General features: G+C 55.4%; 1 protein-coding gene across 1 annotated transcript; it reads left to right on the top strand.

The window, feature by feature from the left end:
• The first annotated feature begins 770 nt into the window (after positions 1 to 770).
• On the top strand, positions 771 to 19542 carry UHRF1 (ubiquitin like with PHD and ring finger domains 1). Its single transcript, XM_049788050.1, has 16 exons — positions 771 to 933; positions 6920 to 7174; positions 7587 to 7753; positions 9460 to 9675; positions 9816 to 9916; positions 10312 to 10498; positions 10684 to 10807; positions 11118 to 11225; positions 11350 to 11454; positions 12086 to 12192; positions 13985 to 14147; positions 14253 to 14390; positions 16991 to 17146; positions 17409 to 17561; positions 19117 to 19221; positions 19364 to 19542. Exons 1-16 carry the CDS (start codon positions 781 to 783, stop codon positions 19508 to 19510), a joined length of 2385 nt encoding a protein of 794 aa, XP_049644007.1. The 5' UTR covers positions 771 to 780; the 3' UTR covers positions 19511 to 19542.
• The last annotated feature ends 1340 nt before the right edge of the window (positions 19543 to 20882 follow it).

Below are 20882 nucleotides of genomic sequence, written 5' to 3'. Positions count from 1 at the left end.
TAAGAGGGGCCCCGGGCTGACGGCGCGGGGGTCCCAGGGTCTCCAGCCGGCGCACCAGGGGTCCTTAGCTCCGGAGGCCCGAGGTGAGCCGGTGGGGTGCAAGCCGGGGTGGTGAGTGGCCGGGCCCGGGATGGCCCTAGTTGCCATGGGCACTGTTGGGGGCCCCCAGCTGCATGCAGCCTGTTTTTGGGGGGTGGTCCGGGGTGGGGGTTCTCCTGTAGCTTGGGAGTCCTGTAGGGGCTTCACAGTCTTTTCAAGAGACTCGAGAAGTTTCAACCCGCTTCGGACTTTGACTGTTTTAACTCCTGGCTCACTCAGTTAGGGACCCTGGGAATGAATGAATGAATGAGCAGACTCTGCCACTCACTCTCCCCCCCTTGCAGCCGAGTCTCCCCAAGTCCCGTCTCCCCAAGTCTTGGGGTGCATTTGTGCCCCCTTTGCAACTTTTTTTCCTCCCCTTCCCTCCTAATTGTCACTGGCGCCTGAATTAATGCTTCCCCTCCCCGGTGCTGCTTATAAGGGCCCGTTAACAAGTCTTTATTGACGCTGCCTGGCCCCCAGAGCCCACTCAGGGGCTGAGAAAGGGGGGTCCCCATGCTCTGTGCAACCCCTGATTTCCCCGCGTCCACTGCCTGGACAAAGGCACAGCTGACCTGCGCGTGGCAGGAATGGGGTGAGTGGTAGGATGGGGAGGGGCGGTTGCTCTGGCACTGCCCTATCACTGACCCCTCTGGGGGGGGTGACCCCCGTGTCTGTCTCTTCTCAGTATCCGCAGGCACCATGTGGATCCGGGTTCGAACCATGGACGGGAAGGAGACCCGTACCGTGTACTCGCTGTCCAGGCTCACCAAGGTGGAACAGCTGAGGAGGAAGGTTCAGGTGTTGTTCAACGTGGAGCCAGGCCTGCAGCGACTCTTCTACAGGGGCAAGCAGGTAAGCCCGCCCCGGCCCGGCCTCCTGGGCCACTGGCCGAGCACAGTGAGCACCGTGTCCAGGGCCAGCAACACCAGCGTGCATTTTCCTGCCCCCCCCCAACACCTCCCGCCCATCCGCTGCAAACGCCTGAGCAAGAAACAAAGACCTACCACCAGCAGGGTAGCAGCTGGCACCCCCCCAAAACCGCTACCGTTCGGCTATTTCAAATTCCTTTCATCTATCGTTTACTTAAAAAATATTTTTTTTCCAAGTCATTTCTAGAAACAAAAAAGTTGCAAGCACCACACTGGAACTGCACAGAAAGGAAGTGCCTGGAATTGGGGCTGGGGGCTGAAGAGTTTGGGGGGGGGGGTCGAGCAAACCCCACACACACCCCAGGAACTGGAGCATCTGTTAGCTGCAAATTTGAATCCCGTATGCCCGCCACCCCAGATGGGGCTTTGGCAGGGACCACCCCCCCCAACCTGGAATTCCAGCTGTGCAGAGCCCTGAGAAGTGATGCCCCCTCTCTTTGGCAAAGAGGCTTTTTCAAGAGTTGGCCGAGGGCACCACCAGCCTTGTGCTGTGTCCTCACCGGCTAGCTCGCTCTCTCCAACTCCTTTTTTGTGACTTGTAAAATGGCTACCCCGCTTTCTCCCGGGCTGCCCACATTCGGGACGCTTCCCTGGCACACGTGGAGGCGGAAGAGGCCTGGCCAGGCTCCCCCACTGTGTGTCAGATCCTGGGACGCCTGGTGGTGGCGGTGGGTGGGTGTTCATGGTGGCCAGGGTTGCTGCTGGCTCGGCGCAGGCAGCTGGCGCGCTCCCATCTGGGGGGAGGCTTTGGGTGGCCTTTGGGGGACAGCTGCTGCTGGAGACCTTTTTTTTCAAATACTGAGTCTCCCCTGGGCCCTGCTGGCCTCTGGAGTCCGTCCACTGCGCCATCTGGCGTCTGGTTGGGAGAAATTCAGAGCACCCCAGTAGCCGGGCTGGTTTTTCTTTTCTTTCTCTTTTGTAAAATTTATTTTCTTGCCTTGCTGGGGGCTGGGAGGGTCTCTGGCGCTTACCCCAAAATGAAACCCGGTGGTGATGGATTCCTCCGGCTGGCTGGCTTGCAGCATATCCTGGCGACCCTGGAGACCTTCTTTCTCCTCCCTTCTTGGGAGGCCTAACCCTGGCTCAGATGTCTGAGAGTGGCCGGAGGCGCCCGTCTGTCCCGGCCCCGGGAAGGGCAAAGGGATCCCGGAGACCCAGGAGGGTGGGGCTTGTGTCTGTGTGTGCATGTGGGGGGTGGGCTTGGTCTTGTGGTCAGGGGCCCCCACCCCCCTCGGGGCCAGGCGCCGCCAACAGCCAGGCGTGGGCAGGCAAACCGGCAGGCAGGGGGTGGAGCTTGGCCCTCTGGCCTGAGCGTGTCTGTGTGTCTGTCTGCATGTCTGTATGTCTGAGTTTCTTCTCACTAGGTACCTGGTTGTGTGTGTTCTCAGAGGGACCCCCATGATTGTTGGGGAGTGACCATTTCCTGGCCCCCTGCATGGGAGAGAGGATAGATACCCTTTTGGCCCTCCTGTGAATGTGCGAGTTTCAGGTTGCAGGGAAAGTTGAAAGCGAAGCCAGTCTGTTCTCTGTTCTCTTCACACTCACCCCTGCAGGCCTTGTAAGGACCCTCTTTGCCTTACCACACATTTGAGCTCACCCCTAGGCCCAATTTGGGGGTCAGATGCAAAGACTTCTGCATGGCAATCCTCTGAACGTGTCAACTTGTGCCCCCCCCCCCCAATGGTTTTGGTGATTGGGGCTGGTTCTTAGAGTTTTGCTTCTTTTAGGGCTTGGGGTTACTCCTGGTTCTCCATTCAGAAATTGCTCCTGGCAGGCTTAGGGGACTATGTGGGATGCCAGGGATCAAACCTGGGTCCACCCTGGGTTGGCCGTGTGCAAGGCAAACACCCTATCGCTTTGCTATTGCTTCGGTCTGGTTTTGGTCAGTTTAGACATTCTCCGCCCTGAGGTTTTGCGTTCTAAGGTCAAGTTTGAATTGCATGCAGGACTCGAGGGATGGAACGGAGAGTGGGGAAGGCATTTGCCTTGCATGTGGCCAATATGAACTGGATTCTGGGCACCCCGGAGTGAACTTCGAGCTCTGAGCATCGCCAGTTATGACCTCAACCCACCTATCCTCCCCCCAAATTGCCAAATTTGAAGGTAGTGAATTTCTTTGTGGGGGGACAGGGAAAGGTTAGACCATGCTTGATGTGATGGTGTTTGGGGTTCCCCTCTCCACAGGCAAGTTTGGTTCTTTGTTGTGGGGGCACACCCGGCTATACTCAGGTTACTTCTAAACCTATGCTCAAGGATCATTCCTGGTTGGGCCTTGGGACTCTCAGATGAAACCTTGATAGTTTTGCTCACCTTATTTTATGTTTTTGGTTTTGGGGTCACACCCGGCATCGCTCAGGGATTACTCCTGGCTCTGTGCTCAGAAGTCGCTCCTGGCAGGCTTGGTGGACCCTATGGGATGCCAGGGATCGAACCTGGGTCCATCCTGGGTTGGCCACGTGCAAGGCAAACGCCCTACCTCTTTGCTATCGCTTTGGCCCAGTTTTGCTCAGTTTAGACATTTTTTCAGCTTCTAGGAAGCCAGACACCCCCCTCCCTCTCTTCACCCTGAGTGTCCGTCCTGGGGGTCTACCCTGCCCCCGTTCCTTATCTTATGTCATCTTTGGGTGACACAAAGGACCCCTGCCCCCCAAGGGAAGAGGAAGCTGGGTCACTGGACACCCCACCCTAGGCTCGGGGACGGCATCCCGGAATGGTCCCTGGAACCCCAACGTTACCAGTGACTGCTGATCTTGACTCTTGAGTCCCTGGAGTGGGGAGAAGGTCCCCGATTGTCCAGGGTACCTCACCTCGACCTGCCCTGGGAGTTGTTGCCACTTCCGCCCTAGCAGGAAGTCGCTGCCTCATGATGCAACTTCCGAGGTGACCCTGGCCAGGCCCCCCCAGGAAGTGCTTGGGGAGCCTCTTGGGGGGCCAGGCGTCCACATGGGCAACTGGGGGGGGGGGACACATCAAGGCTGCTGATGACAAGGCACAGCTGGCCTGGCGGGGTGAGAAGTGGCGCCAGACCCCACCCCCCAGAATGTTCTAGACGCATCATTTTTTTTTTTTTTTTTTGGTTTTTGGGCCACACCCGGTGGTGCTCAGGGGTTACTCTTAGCTGTCTGTTCAGAAATATAGGTCCTGGCAGGCACGGGGGACCATATGGGACACCGGGATTCGAACCAACCACCTTTGGTCCTGATCGGTGCTTGCAAGGCAAACGCCGCTGTGCTATCTCTCCGGGCCCGCAACTTATTTTTTTAACCCCCCTAGAGAAACTGGCTTGCTTGGCCCTCCCAGGTCGTGGAGACCCTCAGTCTGACCCCTGAGCGAGCTTTTCGCCCCTGGCTGGCGCTGAATAGCTTGATGGGCGGGAAATGCAGGGCTCCTGAGTGGTTGGGGGCAGGGTGGAGTGTTCTCTCCCGAGCCCCCCAGTGGCCAGATCTGTGGTGTTGAGCCCCATCCCCAGGCTGCCCTGCCATGCCTGGCCACTGAGCACTGTGCGGGCCAGTATTTCTAGTCCTTTTCTACATGCCGAGGGGCCCACTGGAATACCCTGGAATCTCTTGGGTCCCCCCAATTAGCCCAGGAGACAAAACACTTACCATCGTGGGCCCCAAATGGGTTCAGGTCTGAAGTCTCCACCTGTCTATTCTAGGTCAGGGACACCCCCACCCCCATCAGGGTATACACTTGGGAGGTGATAATGCCCTTCTCTCCCAGCCTGGCAGACTTGGGGAACCCCGAGTCCCTTTGTCTCACCATCACTCTCTGGGGACAATTTTGGTGCTATGCATGGGTGTGTGTGTGTATGTGTTGGGAGTGTCCTGTCACCTCTCCAATGCCAGGATCTCCACTCCTTCCCCCCCAAGTCATGCCACTCAGTGGTCCCAACCAGGTGCCCCATCTCTGCTGGGTTGTGAGTCTGAAGCTGCTTTTGGTGTGTGTGTAGGGTTCAGTCCTGGAGCTGGGCATCCTGGGGAGACAGGCTATTTCAACAGCCCCCCAACAGAAGCCTGAACTTAAGGCTGAGGGGTTCTACCTGTCCAGGGGAAACATTATGTTTTATGCTTTGTGGCATGGGGGTGTTGTCAGAAGGAGCAGAACAGTTCTGGGGTGTCCAGGACCTGTACTCCCACCCCGTCCCCCCTCTTTCTCCCCCTGGGCTGGGCGCCTGCCTGCCTGCCTCCACTTCTCTGAGCCTGCATTGCTGTGGAATGTGCTAGAACAGGTTTCCCCCACCCCAGCACCCCATTCCAGGAAGTTTGGGTTCAGGACCCTGGAGCAACCCTGGAGACCCTGGAGCATATGGCTGGGACAGGGACCCCCAAAGAGCCTTGGTGCTCAGACAGGGCAGTGGTGGGGAAGTCTCTCTCACTGGTCACCCCTTTTGCAGTCCCCTTTGCAGCTGAAACAGGGAGGGAAGGTGGAGGCTGAGAAAAGTCGCCACTGTTGCCTCGGTTTCCCTGTGTGGTGTGGGGGTTGCTTTGAAATTAGTTTGAGTGCCCCCCCCCCCGCCTGGTTTTGGAGCATGGTGCCATCACAGTCTTAGTTGTTGGGGACTCCTGTGTTTCGGGGATCCCTGGGCAAGTAACCTCCAAGGAATGGTCTGGCAGTTGGGATGTGCCTGGTAGGGCAGGTCCACGCTGGCAGCTCCCCCAGGGGAGGCGGCTTTGGGGGCTCTGGGCTCCCCTTGGGTCATGCATGGCAAGGACCCCTGGGTGCACCTCCAGAAAGTGGGGTACGAGGGCAGAGCACTTGAGTCGTCCAGGTGTTTTGATTTTTTTTTGTGCTCAAGGGTCACTTCTGTCGGAGTTTGGGGGAGACCCTTTGGGGAGCTGGTGATCGGCGCCTCCCCATGTTCTGTCTTTCCAGCCGCTTTTTTTAAAATCTTGATTTGATATCAGGCTTGAATACAAGCACTTGGCTGGGGCCCCCACATTTATGCTGGCGGCCCCTCCAGCCTATTCTTAATTTTTTTCCAGCCTATTCTTGGAGTGTACTGAGACCCCCCTCAGCCCATGACTCCTGCAGCTTCTGTGCATTTGGGGGTGGCAGGGCTGGGTAGTGGGATAGAGAAAGGGCGCCCACCTCAGCCCATCTCACCGGTGGGATACAGGGGTATACTGGTCTTCTGGAAGGTTCCACACTGGAATCACTCCCGGTAGGATGGACTGGTGAGGTACCAGGGGTCACACTCAGATGGGCCACGGGCATCTTCCCTGCTGTTCCATCTCTCCAGCCCCAACTCTAGATGTTGGGGGGAGTCTGACTGAGGTGGGCCCTAAATCATCTTTTTTTTTTTTTTTTTTTTTTGGTTTTTGGGTCACACCCGGCAGTGCTCAGGGGTTACTTCTGGCTGTCTGCTCAGAAATAGCTCCTGGCAGGCACGGGGGACCATATGGGACATGGGGAGTTGAACCAACTACCTTTGGTCCTGGATCGGCTGCTTGCAATGGCAAACACCGCTGTGCTATCTCTTCGGGCCCGGCCCTAAATCATCTTATTTCCACCTCCCCACTTGTTGGTAACAACCCACTCCAGGGGGACCAGCCACAGAGGCCCTATTTCTTAGCCTGTCCACTAGGGACATGCTGGGCCCGCCTACCCCTGTGACCCGGGGCTGCTGATTGGCTGGAAATAAAAACTGTTGCAAAATTCTAGTATTAAGACTTAATTTCAATGGGGCTGGAGCCATAGCACAGCAGGGATGGTGTTTGCCCTACTTGCGGCAGACCAGGGTTCGATTCCTGGCATCCCATAGGGTCCCCCAATTACTGCCAGGAGTAACCTCTGAGCACTGCTGGGCGTGGCCCCCAAAAGCCAAAGGAAAGGAAAAAAATCAAAGCAGAACCTGGGGCTCAGCCCCTTGGGGTGCTGAGACCAGGCCTGCCTCCCCCCAACTGCAGATGGAGGACGGCCACACGCTCTTCGACTACGACGTGCGCCTCAACGACATCATCCAGCTGCTAGTGCGCCAGAGCCTCGTGTTGCCCCCTGCTGGCGGTGGCCGGGAGCGGGAGTCCGAGCTCTCGGATTCAGACTCGGGGTGCTGTCTGGGACAGGGCGAGTCGGACAAAGCGTCCAACAGCAGTGAGGCGGACAACAAGGCCGGCCTGGCTGACGAGGAGGCCTGGGACGAGACGGAGTTGGGCCTGTACAAGGTGAGGCCTGCGGTTCGATCCCCCGGTGTCCCATATGGTCCCCCCAAGCCAGGGTGATTTCTGATTGCATAGCCAGGAGTAACCCCTGAGCGTCAAACGGGCGTGGCCCAAAAACCAAAAAAAAAAAAATTACCCAGTTTCAGTGCGATAGCACAGAAGTAGGGCATTTGCCTTGCATGCAGCCAACCTGGGATGGGCCCGGGTTCGATCCCTGGTATCCCATATGGTCTTCTGAGCCTGCTAGGAATGTTTGAGTGCAGAGCACCAAATTCCTGAGCTCTGTTGGGTGCAGCCAAAACAAAAAACAACTTGCCCAGTTGTCCATCCCAGGGACTGGCCTGTCTGTTGTCTGTCGTGTCCTCTAGGAAAGTGACCCTGGTGTTCCTTAGCATGAGCTCTGTGTCCCCCACAGGTGAATGAGTACATAGATGCACGGGACACCAACATGGGTGCCTGGTTCGAGGCCCAGGTGGTGCGGGTGACCAAGAAGGCCCCATCGGCGGCTGAGCCCTGCAGCTCCATGGCCATCCCGGAGGAGGAGGATGAGGATGAGATCGTCTACCATGTTAAATATGACGAGTGAGTGTGGGGGTCCGGGCAGGGGTTTCTGGGCTGGAGATCACAGCCGGCAGTTCCCCCTTCCCAGACCCGCATCCTCCGTGCCAGAAGCCTGGTTCTGTATTCGGGGATCATTCTGGCTATGGTTCCCTGTGTCTGCTTATTCCGGGGACCTAGAGATGCTGGGAATTGAACCCAGGTTGGCCCTGTGCAAGGCAAGCGCCCTCCCCGCTCTCTTGTCTTTCTGAGCCCCACCCATTGATGGAAACACCTGTAAATATACCTGACACTATATTTCATGTCACAGTTGTCATCCCTCAACTCCCAAACATCTCTTCCAGTATTTTTTTTGGGGGGCAGTCCACACTCGGCGGTGCTCAGGGGTTACTCCTGGCTCTGCACTCAGAAATCGCTCCTGGCAGGCACGGGGACCATATGGGATGCTGAGAAACCAACCGGGGTCTGTCCTATATTGGCAGTGTGAAAGGCAAAAGCCCTACCGCTGTGCTATCACTCCGGCCCCTTTTTCAGTTTTTTTGCTTGCTTGTTTGGTTTTTGGCCCACACCTGGCAGCACTCAGTTTACTCCTGGCCCTGTGCTCAGAGATCACTCCTGGTAGGCCTGGAGGACCACATTCCTGGGATGCCAAGATTAGACTCAGATTGGCAGCGTGCACAGCAAACACCTTTCCCACTGTGCTACTGCTCCAACCCTTCTTCTGGTCATTGTCACTGGATGTCCCTGTGTTTGGGTTCTGTCTCTGATTGGTCCAAAGGGCTGCATATGTTTAGGACCCCTGAACTTCAAACCAAAGATATTCAGGGCCTCTGGGGCCTCCTCAGAGATGAAAGGGAGAAGCACTTTCGGCCTTCCCGAGCTTGGCCTGTCGCTCCACACTGTGGTCTGCTCTGTCTTTTTTATTTATTTTATTTTATTTTTTTGGTTTTTGGGCCATACCCGGCGGTGCTCAGGGGTTACTCCTGGCTGTCTGCTCAGAAATAGCTCCTGGCAGGCACGGGGGACCATATGGGATGCCAGCATTCGAACCAACCACTTTAGGTCCTGGATCGGCTGCTTGCAAGGCAAACGCCGCTGTGCTGTCTCTCCGGCCTGCTCTGTCTATTTTAGTCCTGCTGTCCCCCTGTACCTCAGTCTTTGGACTGAGGGACCAGCCTCTCTCCCACTCTGTCCCTAATATGCTTGACGTGCGAGAAAATCTTTATAAGGGACTGGAGTGATATGACAGCAGGTAGGACACTTCATGTACACATAGCTGATCTCGTTTTGTTCCCTGGCATCCCTTTCCAGTTCCCCTAACCCTGCCAGGTGTGATGCTTGAGCACAGAGCCAGGGGTATGCCCTGAGCACTGAGGGTTGGGAACAATAGCACAGCAGGGAGGCCAGTTGCTTTGCACGTAGCTGACCCGGGTTCGATCCCTCTCGTCCCATAGGGTCCCCTGAGAACCACTAGGGGTGATTGATTCCTTGAGGTCAGAACTAGGAATTGGCCTTGAACCCCCTGTGGGTGTGGCCCGAAAAACCAACAACAAAAGAGATGAGGTCCCCAGTCTGAGTATTGGGGCTCTCTGCGTAAGTGTCGGGGTACAGGCACACACACATGCTGGCCCCCGTCGGCACCGTTTTCTTCTCCACACTGGCTGGTGTGGCAGTCCCGGGGTCCCCCCCCAACCGGGCACCCGCGGGCTCTGAGGTGGCCTTCCCCGCAGCTACCCTGAGAACGGTGTGGTGCAGATGAGCGCCCGGGACGTGCGCGCCCGCGCCAGGAACATCCTCCCGTGGCAGGAGCTGGAGGCGGGCCAGACAGTCATGCTCAACTACAACCCCGACAATCCCAAGGAGCGTGGCTTCTGGTACGACGCAAAGATCCTGCGCAAGCGGGAGACACGGACGCAGCGCGAGCTCTTCGCCAACGTCCTGATCGGGTGAGTCTGGGGGCGCCCGCCAGGGACTGGGGTGGGGCGTGCTCGTGGTGTCATTGGTGCATCATGCTGGGGGGCAGGAGATGATGCGTCTGGAGCTGCCTGGGAAGGATCTGGCTCACCACCTCCCCTCTCCCTTCCAGGAGTGGGTGCCTCAATGACTGCCGGATCATCTTCGTGGATGAAGTGTTCAAGATCGAACGCCCAGGGGAGGGGAGCCCCATGGTGGAGAACCCCTTGAGACGTGAGTTCTATCCCCTGACCAGGGAAGATGGGGCAGGGTCTGTCTTTCATTTCTCCCTGCTGCTCCCGCCCTTTCCTGAGAATCCCACCCATCGTAGTGGACTACTCATTCTATTGGCCCATCTTCTCTGTTGGCCCCGCCCACCCTGGTAACCCTGCCTGTCCTATTGACTCACTCTGTTGGCCCTGCCCATTCTAGTAATCCTGCCTGTCCTATTGGCCTACCCTGTGTTGGCCCTTTCCCTCCTGGGAATACTCTGGAATACTCTGTCCTATTGGCCCCTTCTCCCTATTGGCCCTGTCCCTCCCTATGGGCTGCTTATCCTATTGGCCCACCCTCCCTGTAGACTCCCTCTCCCAGTAGCCCCAACCCTGCTGACCCTGCCCTGTGTCCAGGAAAGAGTGGACCATCCTGCAAACAATGCAAGGACGACCCCAGCAAGTTGTGCCGCGCCTGTGCCTGCCACCTGTGCGGGGGCAAGCAGGACCCCGACAAGCAGCTCATGTGCGACGAGTGCGACATGGCCTTCCACCTCTACTGTCTGTCCCCGCCCCTCACCAGCGTCCCGCCCGAGGAGGAGTGGTGAGCAGGGCTAGGGGGTGTCAGGGACACATACACACCACTAGCTGTCAGTGGCCTGCTCAGCCTCACCTGCCCTCCCACGCTGCACTGTCACACTGTCAGCCACCCTTGGGGATGGAAGTAGGCAGAACACAGGGATGTGGGGGCACTCATGAGATGGCAACCGTTGTCTGTATCTCTCACAGGTACTGCCCGGAGTGCCGCAATGATGCCAGTGAGGTGGTGCTGGCTGGGGAAAAATTGAAAGAAAGTAAAAAGAAAGCTAAGATGGCCTCCGCCACGTCCTCGTCTGGTCGCGATTGGGGCAAGGTGAGACCCCGCCTACTCTTTCTGCCCCACCCATCCCTTGCTCCGCCCATACTGAGGCCTCACTCATCTCTAATGTTGGACCCCCCCACTGAAGCCACTCACACCCTGCTATAGCTATGCCATTCCTGACTCCACCAATCCCATGCCCCATCCCCAGTCTTGTAGTTCCACTATCTTAGCTCCCTTATTGCCCATCCTCTATCTTGCCTCTATCCGCCCATCCCTCCCTCTCTGCCCCCACACTGGCCCCTCGTACTGTGCCCCCTCTTCTCTGCCCAATGTCACTCCAACCTTTGCTTCCCTGCCCCAGGGTATGGCCTGCGTGGGCCGAACCAAGGAATGCACCATCGTCCCCTCCAACCACTACGGGCCCATCCCAGGCATCCCTGTGGGTACCATGTGGAAGTTCAGAGTGCAGGTATGCTCGGGCAGGGGGGAAAGGGTGGCTGGCCTGGGAGGGAAGCGGGGAGCCGGGCATCTGTCCCATCTGTCATGCCTCTGACAGCTGGGCTGAGTGGACCCTGTGTCTTTTGGTGTCCTAGGTGAGCGAGTCGGGGGTCCATCGGCCGCACGTGGCAGGCATCCACGGTCGCAGCAACGACGGTGCCTACTCCTTGGTCCTGGCCGGGGGTTATGAGGATGACGTGGTGAGTGGGGTGTGGGACCCTTGGCCAGAGGCGACATAACTGCATGGAGGCTTCTAAGCTGAGGCCAGCAGTTTCTAGAACATTTTTTTCTACCGGAACACAATTCAGGGAGGAAAAATAAAACCCTGCCCCCCTTTGTTCTCTCATCTTTCTGTGCCTCTGCACAAAACTCTCCTGGGGGGTGGGTGGGTGGAGAGATAGCATGAAGGTAGAGGGTTTGCCTTGCATGCAGAAGGACAGTGGTTCGAATCCCAGCATCCCATATGGTCCCCTGAGCCTGCCAGGAGCGATTTCTGAGCATAGAGCCAGGAGGAACCCCTGAGTGCTGCCGGGTATGACCCAAAAACCAAAAAACTCCTAGGGCTGTAAGCAGAATCCCCAAGATATTCCTTGGGGTGTCTGGCTCATGCCTCTTCTGGTGGTGGTGGTGGTGTATTCTGCATTTGGGGTTGCCTGTCTTAGCTACCGAAAGGACACTGCAACCTGCACCCCCAACCAAGTGTACTGTTTTCCCTGTCCCCTCCTATCCTATGGTCACTGGTGGGGACAGGGGTGGCGGTTGGCGGTTGGCTGAATTCTCCTTTCCGACTTCCTTGAGCTCATGCCTGAGACTCTGCCCGCTGCATTTCAGGACCATGGCAACTTTTTTACATACACGGGCAGTGGTGGCCGGGACCTCTCCGGCAACAAGCGGACGGCCGAGCAGTCCTGTGACCAGAAGCTCACTAACACTAACAGGTACAGGTGGGGAAGGGATGCAAGGACCCAGCTTTCTGTATGGGGCCTATTAGCTGACCTGGGTTTGATTTTCAGCATCCCATAGGGTTCTCTGAGCGCTGCCTGGTGTGGTCTTCACTTCACCTTCGAAAATATAAAGATTGACTGTCCTGGGTCTGGAGGGATAGTACCATGAGGAGGGCATTTGCCTTGTTTATGGCAGACCCGTGTTCATTCCCAGCATCCCATAAGGTCCCCACAAATTCTATTGGGAGTGATTCTTGTGGGGCCAGAGCGATAGCACAGTGGTAGGGCATTGGCCTTGCATTTGGATGATCCGGGATGGACCCGGGTTTGATCCCCAGCATCCGATATGGTCCCCCGAGACTGCCAGGAACGATTTCTGAGCGTAGAGCCAGGAGTAACCCCTGAGTACTGCCAGGTGTGACCCAAAAACCAAAAAAAAAGAAAAAGAAATCAGCTTCGGGGCTGGAGCGATGGGACCGCAGTAAGGCTTGCCAACACAGGATAGACCCCGGTTCAAATCTTAGCATCCCATATGGTCCCCCGAACCTGTCAGGAGCATTTTCTGAGCACAGAGCCAGGAGTAACTTTGGAACACTGCCAGGTGTGACCCAATACAAAACAAAATAAAAAGTCAGCTGCAGAATGGTTGCAGGGTGTGGCAAAAAAAAAAAAAAAAGGCAGTGGGAAAACATTGTCCTGGGTTTGAGAGATGGTACTGCAGGGAAGGTGCCAGTTTTAATTCATGGTACCTGAGCCACATTTAGTGAAGGGCGATCCCAATCTTAGGTTTCTTTGTTTTCCTGGATAAGCACTTATATGGGATAATTTTGGGCTGGAAGCTGACCCTGGGTCAGCATGTGTGTAAGGCAAGTGCCTTCCTTTCTGTTCTATGACTCTGGGCTCCTGAGCCTTTGTGACTTAGGTTATAAAACTCCAACTGGTGGTGGTTGTTTTTTTTTTAACTTTTTGATTGATTGGTTTTTGGGCCACACCCAGTGGCGCTCAGGGACTACTCTTGGCTCTGCACTCAGAAATCATCCCTGGCAGGTTAGGGACCACATGGGATGCCAGGAATCGGACTGGGTCCCTCTCGGGTCGGTCACATTGAGGGCAAATGCCCCACCGCTGTGCCATCTCTCTGGTCCCCACGGTGTGGTTTGTGATGTCTGGATTCCCTCTCATGATGCAGAGACTCAAAGTAATTTTGTTTTCTTTCTGGATGGGGGCATAACATGGTAGAGATTGGGTTAGTGCTGGGGCGTCGCTCCCTGGGGTGCTTGGGAGATTGCTGGTACCAGGCAGCAAATCGAGGTTGATCTTATACAAGGCAAGTGCCTTCACCCACCCATCCCACAGACACTTTTTTTAGTTCTGGAGAAAAAAGTTGGGATTGTCTGGTTCCTGCTTCATGGGAAATCTGCAGGAGAAAGTCTTTTTTTTTTGGGGGGGGGGTCACACCCGGCAGCACTCTGGGGTTACTTCTGGCTCTAAGCACAGAAACCGCCCCTGGCAGGCTCTGGGTACCTTATGGGATGCCGGGATTCGAGCCACCGTTCCTGCATGCAAGGCAAATGCCTTACCTCCATGCTATCTCTCCGGCCCTCTGTGCATTTCTTGCTGCCTTACTCTTGGGGTGATTCTGACCTTGACTGTCTCTGCAACAAGTGCACCCAAGGCTGACCCAGTTGGGTCTCCTGTGTGTCCTTTATTGGGGGGTGGGGTTTGTGCCATCCATCCCATGACCTGAGATTGTCTGCTCTATCTTTATCCCTCGTTGCCCTCACAGGGCGCTGGCTCTGAACTGCTCTGCCCCCATCAATGACCGCAAAGGGGCAGAGGCTAAGGACTGGCGGTCAGGCAAGCCTGTGCGGGTGGTCCGCAGTGTCAAAGGCGGCAAACACAGCAAGTACGCACCACCAGAGGGGAACCGCTATGATGGCATCTACAAGGTGAGACCCTTCCCACAAGCCCCCACGAACTTGCTGTGTACCTACCATCATGATCTGACCCTGCGGTGTCTCTGACCTGGGCCTACCCCCTTATGCCTGCTCTAGGTGGTTAGGTACTGGCCTGAGAAAGGGAAGTCTGGGTTCTTAGTGTGGCGCTATCTGCTGCGGCGAGATGACGAGGAGCCGGGTCCCTGGACCAAGGAAGGGAAGGAACGGACCAAGAAGCTGGGGCTGACCATGCAGGTAGGCTCCGATGCTGGCTGGCTGCCTGCTGGGGGCGGCCATGCTGGGTGTGGGGTGTGAGGGCAGAGGCCATGCTGGGTGCGGAGCCACAGCTAGTGCCTGCTCCTGGGCCAGCTGCAGCTGCTGTTTCTCCAGTTTTCTTCCTCTGGGCTTGGATCAGCCTGGCTGCTGGCTGCAGCCTTTTGTGTTGGCTTCTCTCTGATGGGAAAAATTGGTTCTATCCCTGGCACTATAGGGTCTCCTGAGCGCCTCCTGGTGTGGACAAAAGTCCCAAAACAAACCAGTTCTCAACATTCTTGTTTCCTCTTCCTTTGTGACATTTTTTTATTTACGGCAGTGGGGGTGGGGGTGGTAGGGGGGGTGCTGAATTTTTTGTTTGTTTTTGGGCCGGCGATGCTCAGGGGTTACTCCTGGCTTTCTGCTCAGAAATAGCTCCTGGCAGGCACGGGGGACCATATGGGACAACAGGATTTGAACCAACCACCTTTGGTTCTGCATCAGCTGCTTGCAAGGCAAACGCCGCTGTGCTATCTCTCTGGGCCCCTGCATTTTTTTTTTTTAATTTATTTTGTTGGTTTTGTTTTGTTTTGTTTTTGGGTCACACCCGGCCACACTCAGGGGTTACTTCTGGCTCTATGCTCAGAAGTCGCTTCTGGCAGGCTCAGAACCATATGGGATGCCAGGATTTGAACCACCGACCTTCTGCTTGCAAGGCAAATAAATGCTTTACCTCCGTGCTATCTCTCCAGCCTCAGGTGCTGAATTTTGGATTGCTCCTGGCAGTACTTTGGGATCACTCCTAATAGGGCTTGTAGATTCTCTATGGTGCCAGGGATCAAGTCCAGGTTGACAGCATGCAATGCAAGTGCCCTTCTCGCTGGACTGTTGCTCCAGTCCCTTTGTGGTTTTTTTTTTTTTTTTTTTTTGGTTTTTTGGTTTTTGGGCCACACCCGGTGTTGCTCAGGGGTTACTCCTGGCTGTCTGCTCAGAAGTAGCTCCTGGCAGGCACGGGGGACCATATGGGACACCGGGATTCGAATCACAACCACCTTTGGTCCTGGATCGGCTGCTTGCAAGGCAAACACCGCTGTGCTATCTCTCCGGGCCCCTTTTGTGGGTTTTTATTGTTGTTGCTGTTTCTTGTTTGTTTTTTTGGGGGGCCACATCCAGCGCTGGTGCTCAGGGTTTATTCCTGTCAGTGCTAAGGAGACCATATGGGGGCACTAAGGATTGAGCCCTGGTCAGCTGTGTGTAAGGCAAGCACCTTCCCTACTGTTCTTTTGCTCACTTGCTGCTTATTGTGGCTTTATAGTAATAGTATGGTTAGAAATTATTTCAGGGGTCGGAGTGGTGGCACAGCTGTAGGGCATTTGCCTTGCATGTGCTAACCTAGGACAAACCTTGGTTAGATCCCCCAGCGTCCCATATGGTCCCCCAAGCCAGGAGTGATTTATGAGTGCAGAGCTAGGAGTAATCCCTGAGCATACCGGTATGGCCGAAAAGCCAAAAAAATTTTTTTTATTTTTCAGGCTCTGGTTTTTGCACCTCACCCCTTTATCCCATAGCTCCCCCCAAGTTGTCCAATAGTCAGTAGTGTGAGCACCAGAGTAGATAAGTGGGCTCTGCCCTGACACTTGTTTTAGTGGTTTCTTCCCCCTGCAGATTCCCTCTGTGGGGGCCATGGGGCTCTCTGCACTTTTAATTAGGGTGTTTTCTGTTCCTTGGGGGGCGGCTTATCAGTCAAATGGGACTATTTAAGGCATCTTAATTGCTATTGAGCCTGATAGTGCCTGTCCCCCTGTGGTTGGGAATGGGGGCCACAGAGCTCCCCTGTCCTTTGGACCTCGGGAGAATTTCCACAGCCCCGGGAGCTGGGAACAGGAGAAGCAGCTGCCAGGGATGGTGTGATGGGACATGGGGAGAGGATCCCAGAAGATGCTGCTCAGATCCTGCTCTTGATCCAGCTGCCAACGCCAAGGGTGCCCACAGCCCCACATGAAAAGCAGAAAGTTTTGGGACATGTTTGCAGCTCTTGGTGTGTAGGGAGCAGGCAAGCCCCTTACCGAAGCCTGTCCAGGTTGGAGTCCTGGCACCTCTTGTGATGCCCCAAGCCAAGGGTGGCCAAAAAGAAAAGTGTTGGGATGGAAGTGATAACACAGCAGGGAGGGCCTTTGCCCTGCATGCAGCTGACTTGGATTCGATCCCTAGTATCCCATAGGCTCCCCTGAGCCTGCCAGGAGTGATTTCTGAGCACAGAGCCAGGAGGAACCCCTGAGCGCTGCCAGGTGTGTCAAAAATCAAAACAACAAAAAAAGAGTTCAGGTGCGTGGAGAGATAACACAGTGGTAGAGTGTTTGCCTTGCATGCAGCCAACTCAGGACGGACCTGGTTTTTATTCCTGGCATCCAATATGGTCCCCCAAACCAGGAGTAACCTCTGAGTACAGCTGGGTGTGGCCCAAGAACCAAAACAAACAAAACAGTTGGGGGGGGGGGTGTTCCAAGAATGAAAAGTGGCAAAAGTGCAATGTGACCATCCCAGTCTCCCATGGTCCCCTCAGTCTCTTTGGGTGGACCTCAGACCCCCTTTTCCCCACCCAGTACCCTGCTGGTTATCTGGAGGCACTGGCTGGGAAGCAGAAACACAGTAAGGGAACGGAGGAAGAGGAGCAGGAGGACATGGAAGTGAGCAGCTCCGTGACTACCAAGAAGGGCAAACGGAAGAGCAAGTCCTCAGGTGGGGAGACCGGACCTTGCGTGGATGGGGGTGTGGTGAGGGCAGCTTGAGGGGAGGTCTGGCCTGGGCCCCCTTCTTTACTCTTGATCCTGCCCATGATGCCTGATCCCACCCACAGTCCTCAGCTCCACCTTCACTCATCCTGCCCATGGTGTATGGCTCCGCCTTCAGTGCTCTCACCCACAGTGCTCTGCTAGGCCTTTACTCATGGCCCTGCCCATGATGATAGGCCATGCCCACAACTCTGCTCTGCCCCTCACTTCTGACCCCCTCCCCACAGAGGACCCATCCAGTGGGACCTCCCCAAGGAGCACCCCCAAGAAGTCCAAGGTGGAGCCCCTCCGGCTGACGGCACAGCAGAGCAGTCTCATCAGGGAGGATAAAAGCAACGCCAAGCTGTGGACCGAGCTCCAGAAGGCTGGGAAGGACTGTACGGTGAGCCGCTCTGCACCCCAAGCACCTTACTCGCCTTCCAGGCCCCACCGTACCCTGTGCCTCCAACCCCTCCCAGTGTTCGTTCTCTCTCTCTCTCTCTCTCTCTCCTCTCTCCTCTCTCCTCTTTCCTCTCTCCTCTCTCCTCTCTCTCTCTCCCCTCTCTCACCCCCCCCTCTCGGCATCTGTCACTCTGTACCTGCTGGCACCTCTGCTCTCTTGAGACAATCTCCCTCATCCCCACCCCACTTTTTTTTTTTTTTTTTTGATAATTTGGGCTACACCTGGCAGTACTCAGGAGTTATTTCTGGCTTGCCTCTGTAGTCAGAAATGGCTCCTGTCATTCTTGGGGGGACCATATGGGATGCCGGGAATTGAACCCGAATCTATCCCAGGTTGGCTTCTTTTTTTTTGTTTGTTTTTTGTTTTTTGTTTTTGGGCCACACCCGGTAGTGCTCAGGAGTTACTCCTGGCTGTCTGCTCAGAAATAGCTCCTGGCAGGCACGGGGAACCATATGGGACACCAGGATTCGAACCAACCACCTTTGGTCCTGGATCAGCTGCTTGCAAGGCAAACACCGCTGTGCTATCTCTCCGGGCCCCCAGGTTGGCTTCTTGCAAGGCACACACCCTACTGCCATGCTGTCACTGTGGCCCCATGAGCCCCCCCCCATTTTTTGTTTGTTTTTTTGGACCTCACCAACTGTGTTTAGGTCTTAACTCTGGCTCTGCACTCATGAGTCACTTCTAGCAGTGTTCAGGGGACCCTATGGGATTTTGAGGATCAAACCTGCATCAACTGCATGCCAGGCAAATGCTCTATCCCCCATCTCTGATCCCTGAGCCCCATTCTAGGGGGAGCGAAGCACTTCTATTGGTTTTTGGGCCACAACCTGGCAGTGCTCAGGTTACACCTTGCTCTGATCACTTTTGGCCATGTTGGGAGACCATATGGGATGCTGGGAACCAAACCTGGGTGTGCCTTGTGCAAGGCAAACACCCTCCCTGCTGTTTTTTGTGTGATATACCTTGGCAGAGCTGGGGTGTTGGACCTTTGACTTGACAGGCCATGAAGGGTCACTGAGTCCATGACCCAGTAATCCCCAAGCTCCTGCCCCCTTGCACTCTAACCCCTTCCTGTAGCAGAAGCTGGCCCCTGGTCTCAATGTAGTTGGGTGCTGGGTGCCTCTGACCTTCCCACCAGCTGCAGTGCCCCCTTGTGGGGATCTTCCACCCCCCCCCCCCCCCACCCAGTCCTGGAATTACCTCTGGCTGCCCCAACCTCATTAGGAGCTTCAGTCTGGGGTGAGGAGAGCCCGACCAGCTTCTGGGGATGCAAATCTGGTGTTCCCCAGTCTGTTACCTTGGCTACCCATTCATCGGATCTGTTGCACTCGGGCCCCTTCTGGAACTTGGTGGGTCTCTGCCTGGCGACTGTCAACTTTGATCTGCCTGCCTGACTCAGTAGTCGGAGTGGGAGGACCAGTGTTCCACTAGGAGGGCTGCCTGGAGGCGCTGGCTTTTCCGAGCTCACGCCCCCTTCTCGGACCCTCCCCAGTTCCAGTTATTCCTGAGCAAAGTGGAGGAGACTTTCCTGTGCATCTGCTGCCAGGAGTTGGTGTTCCAGCCCATCACCACTGTGTGCCAGCACAACGTCTGTAAGGTGAGCCGGTTTCTAGAACATTCTGTTGCGTTCTCCCCACAGTGGGATACTGCCCCTCCTGGAAATGCCCCCTCAGTGCTGTGGGCCTTGGGGACTTTCCGGAGCCTGAGAGGTTCACCCCATCTCTCTCGCTCATTCACAGGACTGCCTGGACCGCTCCTTCCGCGCCCAAGTGTTCACCTGCCCAGCCTGCCGCTGCGACCTGGGTCGCTCCTACTCCATGCAGGTCAACCAGGCGCTGCAGGCCGTGCTCGACCATCTCTTCCCGGGCTACGGCAGCGGCCGGTGATCCGCCAGCCCTCGGTGCAGGGGAGGCCTCTACGTCTGTCTGACCGTCGGTTTTAACAGCTTCCCTGAAAAGCCTGCATCCATCTTCCTCCCCTGCCAGCCTCTTTCTTCCCTGGGCCCTTCAAAAAGCCTCGTCTTCCTGATGGGGTTTCCTGTTGGCTTCTGTGGCCTTGCCCCCCTCCCCTTATTTTTTTTCCTTTCCTTTTCCTTCTTTCCTCCCTGCCCCCGTTGATATAAAGTTTTAGGAATTGAAGGGAAAAGAAGGCAAAGTCGGACCTCTCCAGCTTTTAGCTCACCTCCACCTTTTTCTTCAAGACACGTATTTTTTGTTTTTCATCTCAACAGCATAAAACCAGCCAGCCAACAAGCATACAAGCATAAAATTCAAAATTTCTATTTTTCTGAGGGACAGACCCAGGAAAGAAGTCCACTGTGGAGGCTGATGAGGGTGTGGCTTTGAATTCGAGTTCCAAAGCTTCCTGCTAGCCCATCCCCAAAGGCACCTACCCAGGGTCCAGAACCAGCTTTCCCAGGCCTGGTGTGGGGGGGCCTGTCTGTTCTGTCCCCCCTCCAGGTGTGAGCTGAGGGGAGGGCATCCAGTTCACCAGCCCAGTCTACTACACTGCCAGTCTACAGTCTACACTGCGTAAATCGAGGCCTTTTCCCACGTTGATAAGAACTGAAGCCCCTCTCCCCGGTTCCCCTCCCTAGAACTACCTCTTCAGAGCCTTCTCCATGCAGTCAGCCCTACACACCGTCTTCCCCCCACCCCCCCCAATTTGAAGCCATGTTTTAAAGTGCCTGGGGTTCAGTGTGTCACCCTACGCACCAGAACTCAACTCGTTAGCACTGCATTGTCGGGTGGCCTGGTCGACCCCCCCCCAGCTTTTCCCGCTGCCAGAGCTCTTAAGAGCTGGTCTTGGGTTCTGTCGACCCGTATCAGAATTAAATTTTCAACCCACAAGTTGAGAGTTACAAAGGGGATATATATTATTATTTTGTTGTTATTGTCTAAGAAACGAACACTTTGGCTGAATGAATTTTTTTTTTGTAGTTACTGTATATGTTATTGAAAAAGTGTAACTTAGGTTGGGGTGTGAGAGTATGTGTGTGTGTGTTGTGTAAGATTTTTCCTTTGGCTATTGTTTTGTGTTTGGGGATGGAATTTGTTTTTTTCTCACTTGACCAAAATTTGCAGTTCATACCTCAACAGAACAGGGATATTTGAAATCACATCACTGCAGACCAACTGGAAAAAAAAATCATGTTTTTTTTTTTTTTTTTTAAGTTTGAAAGTGTTTCTTTGGTTTTTGTTTACTGGTTTTTTGTTTTGTTTATAAACTTCGGTGGTTAATGTGTTAGTAAGATCCCCT

The sequence above is a fragment of the Suncus etruscus genome, chromosome 15, assembly GCF_024139225.1.
Source record: "Suncus etruscus isolate mSunEtr1 chromosome 15, mSunEtr1.pri.cur, whole genome shotgun sequence".
In the NCBI taxonomy this organism is placed as follows: Eukaryota; Metazoa; Chordata; class Mammalia; order Eulipotyphla; family Soricidae; genus Suncus; species Suncus etruscus.
This window is presented reverse-complemented; position numbering and strand designations above follow the sequence as displayed.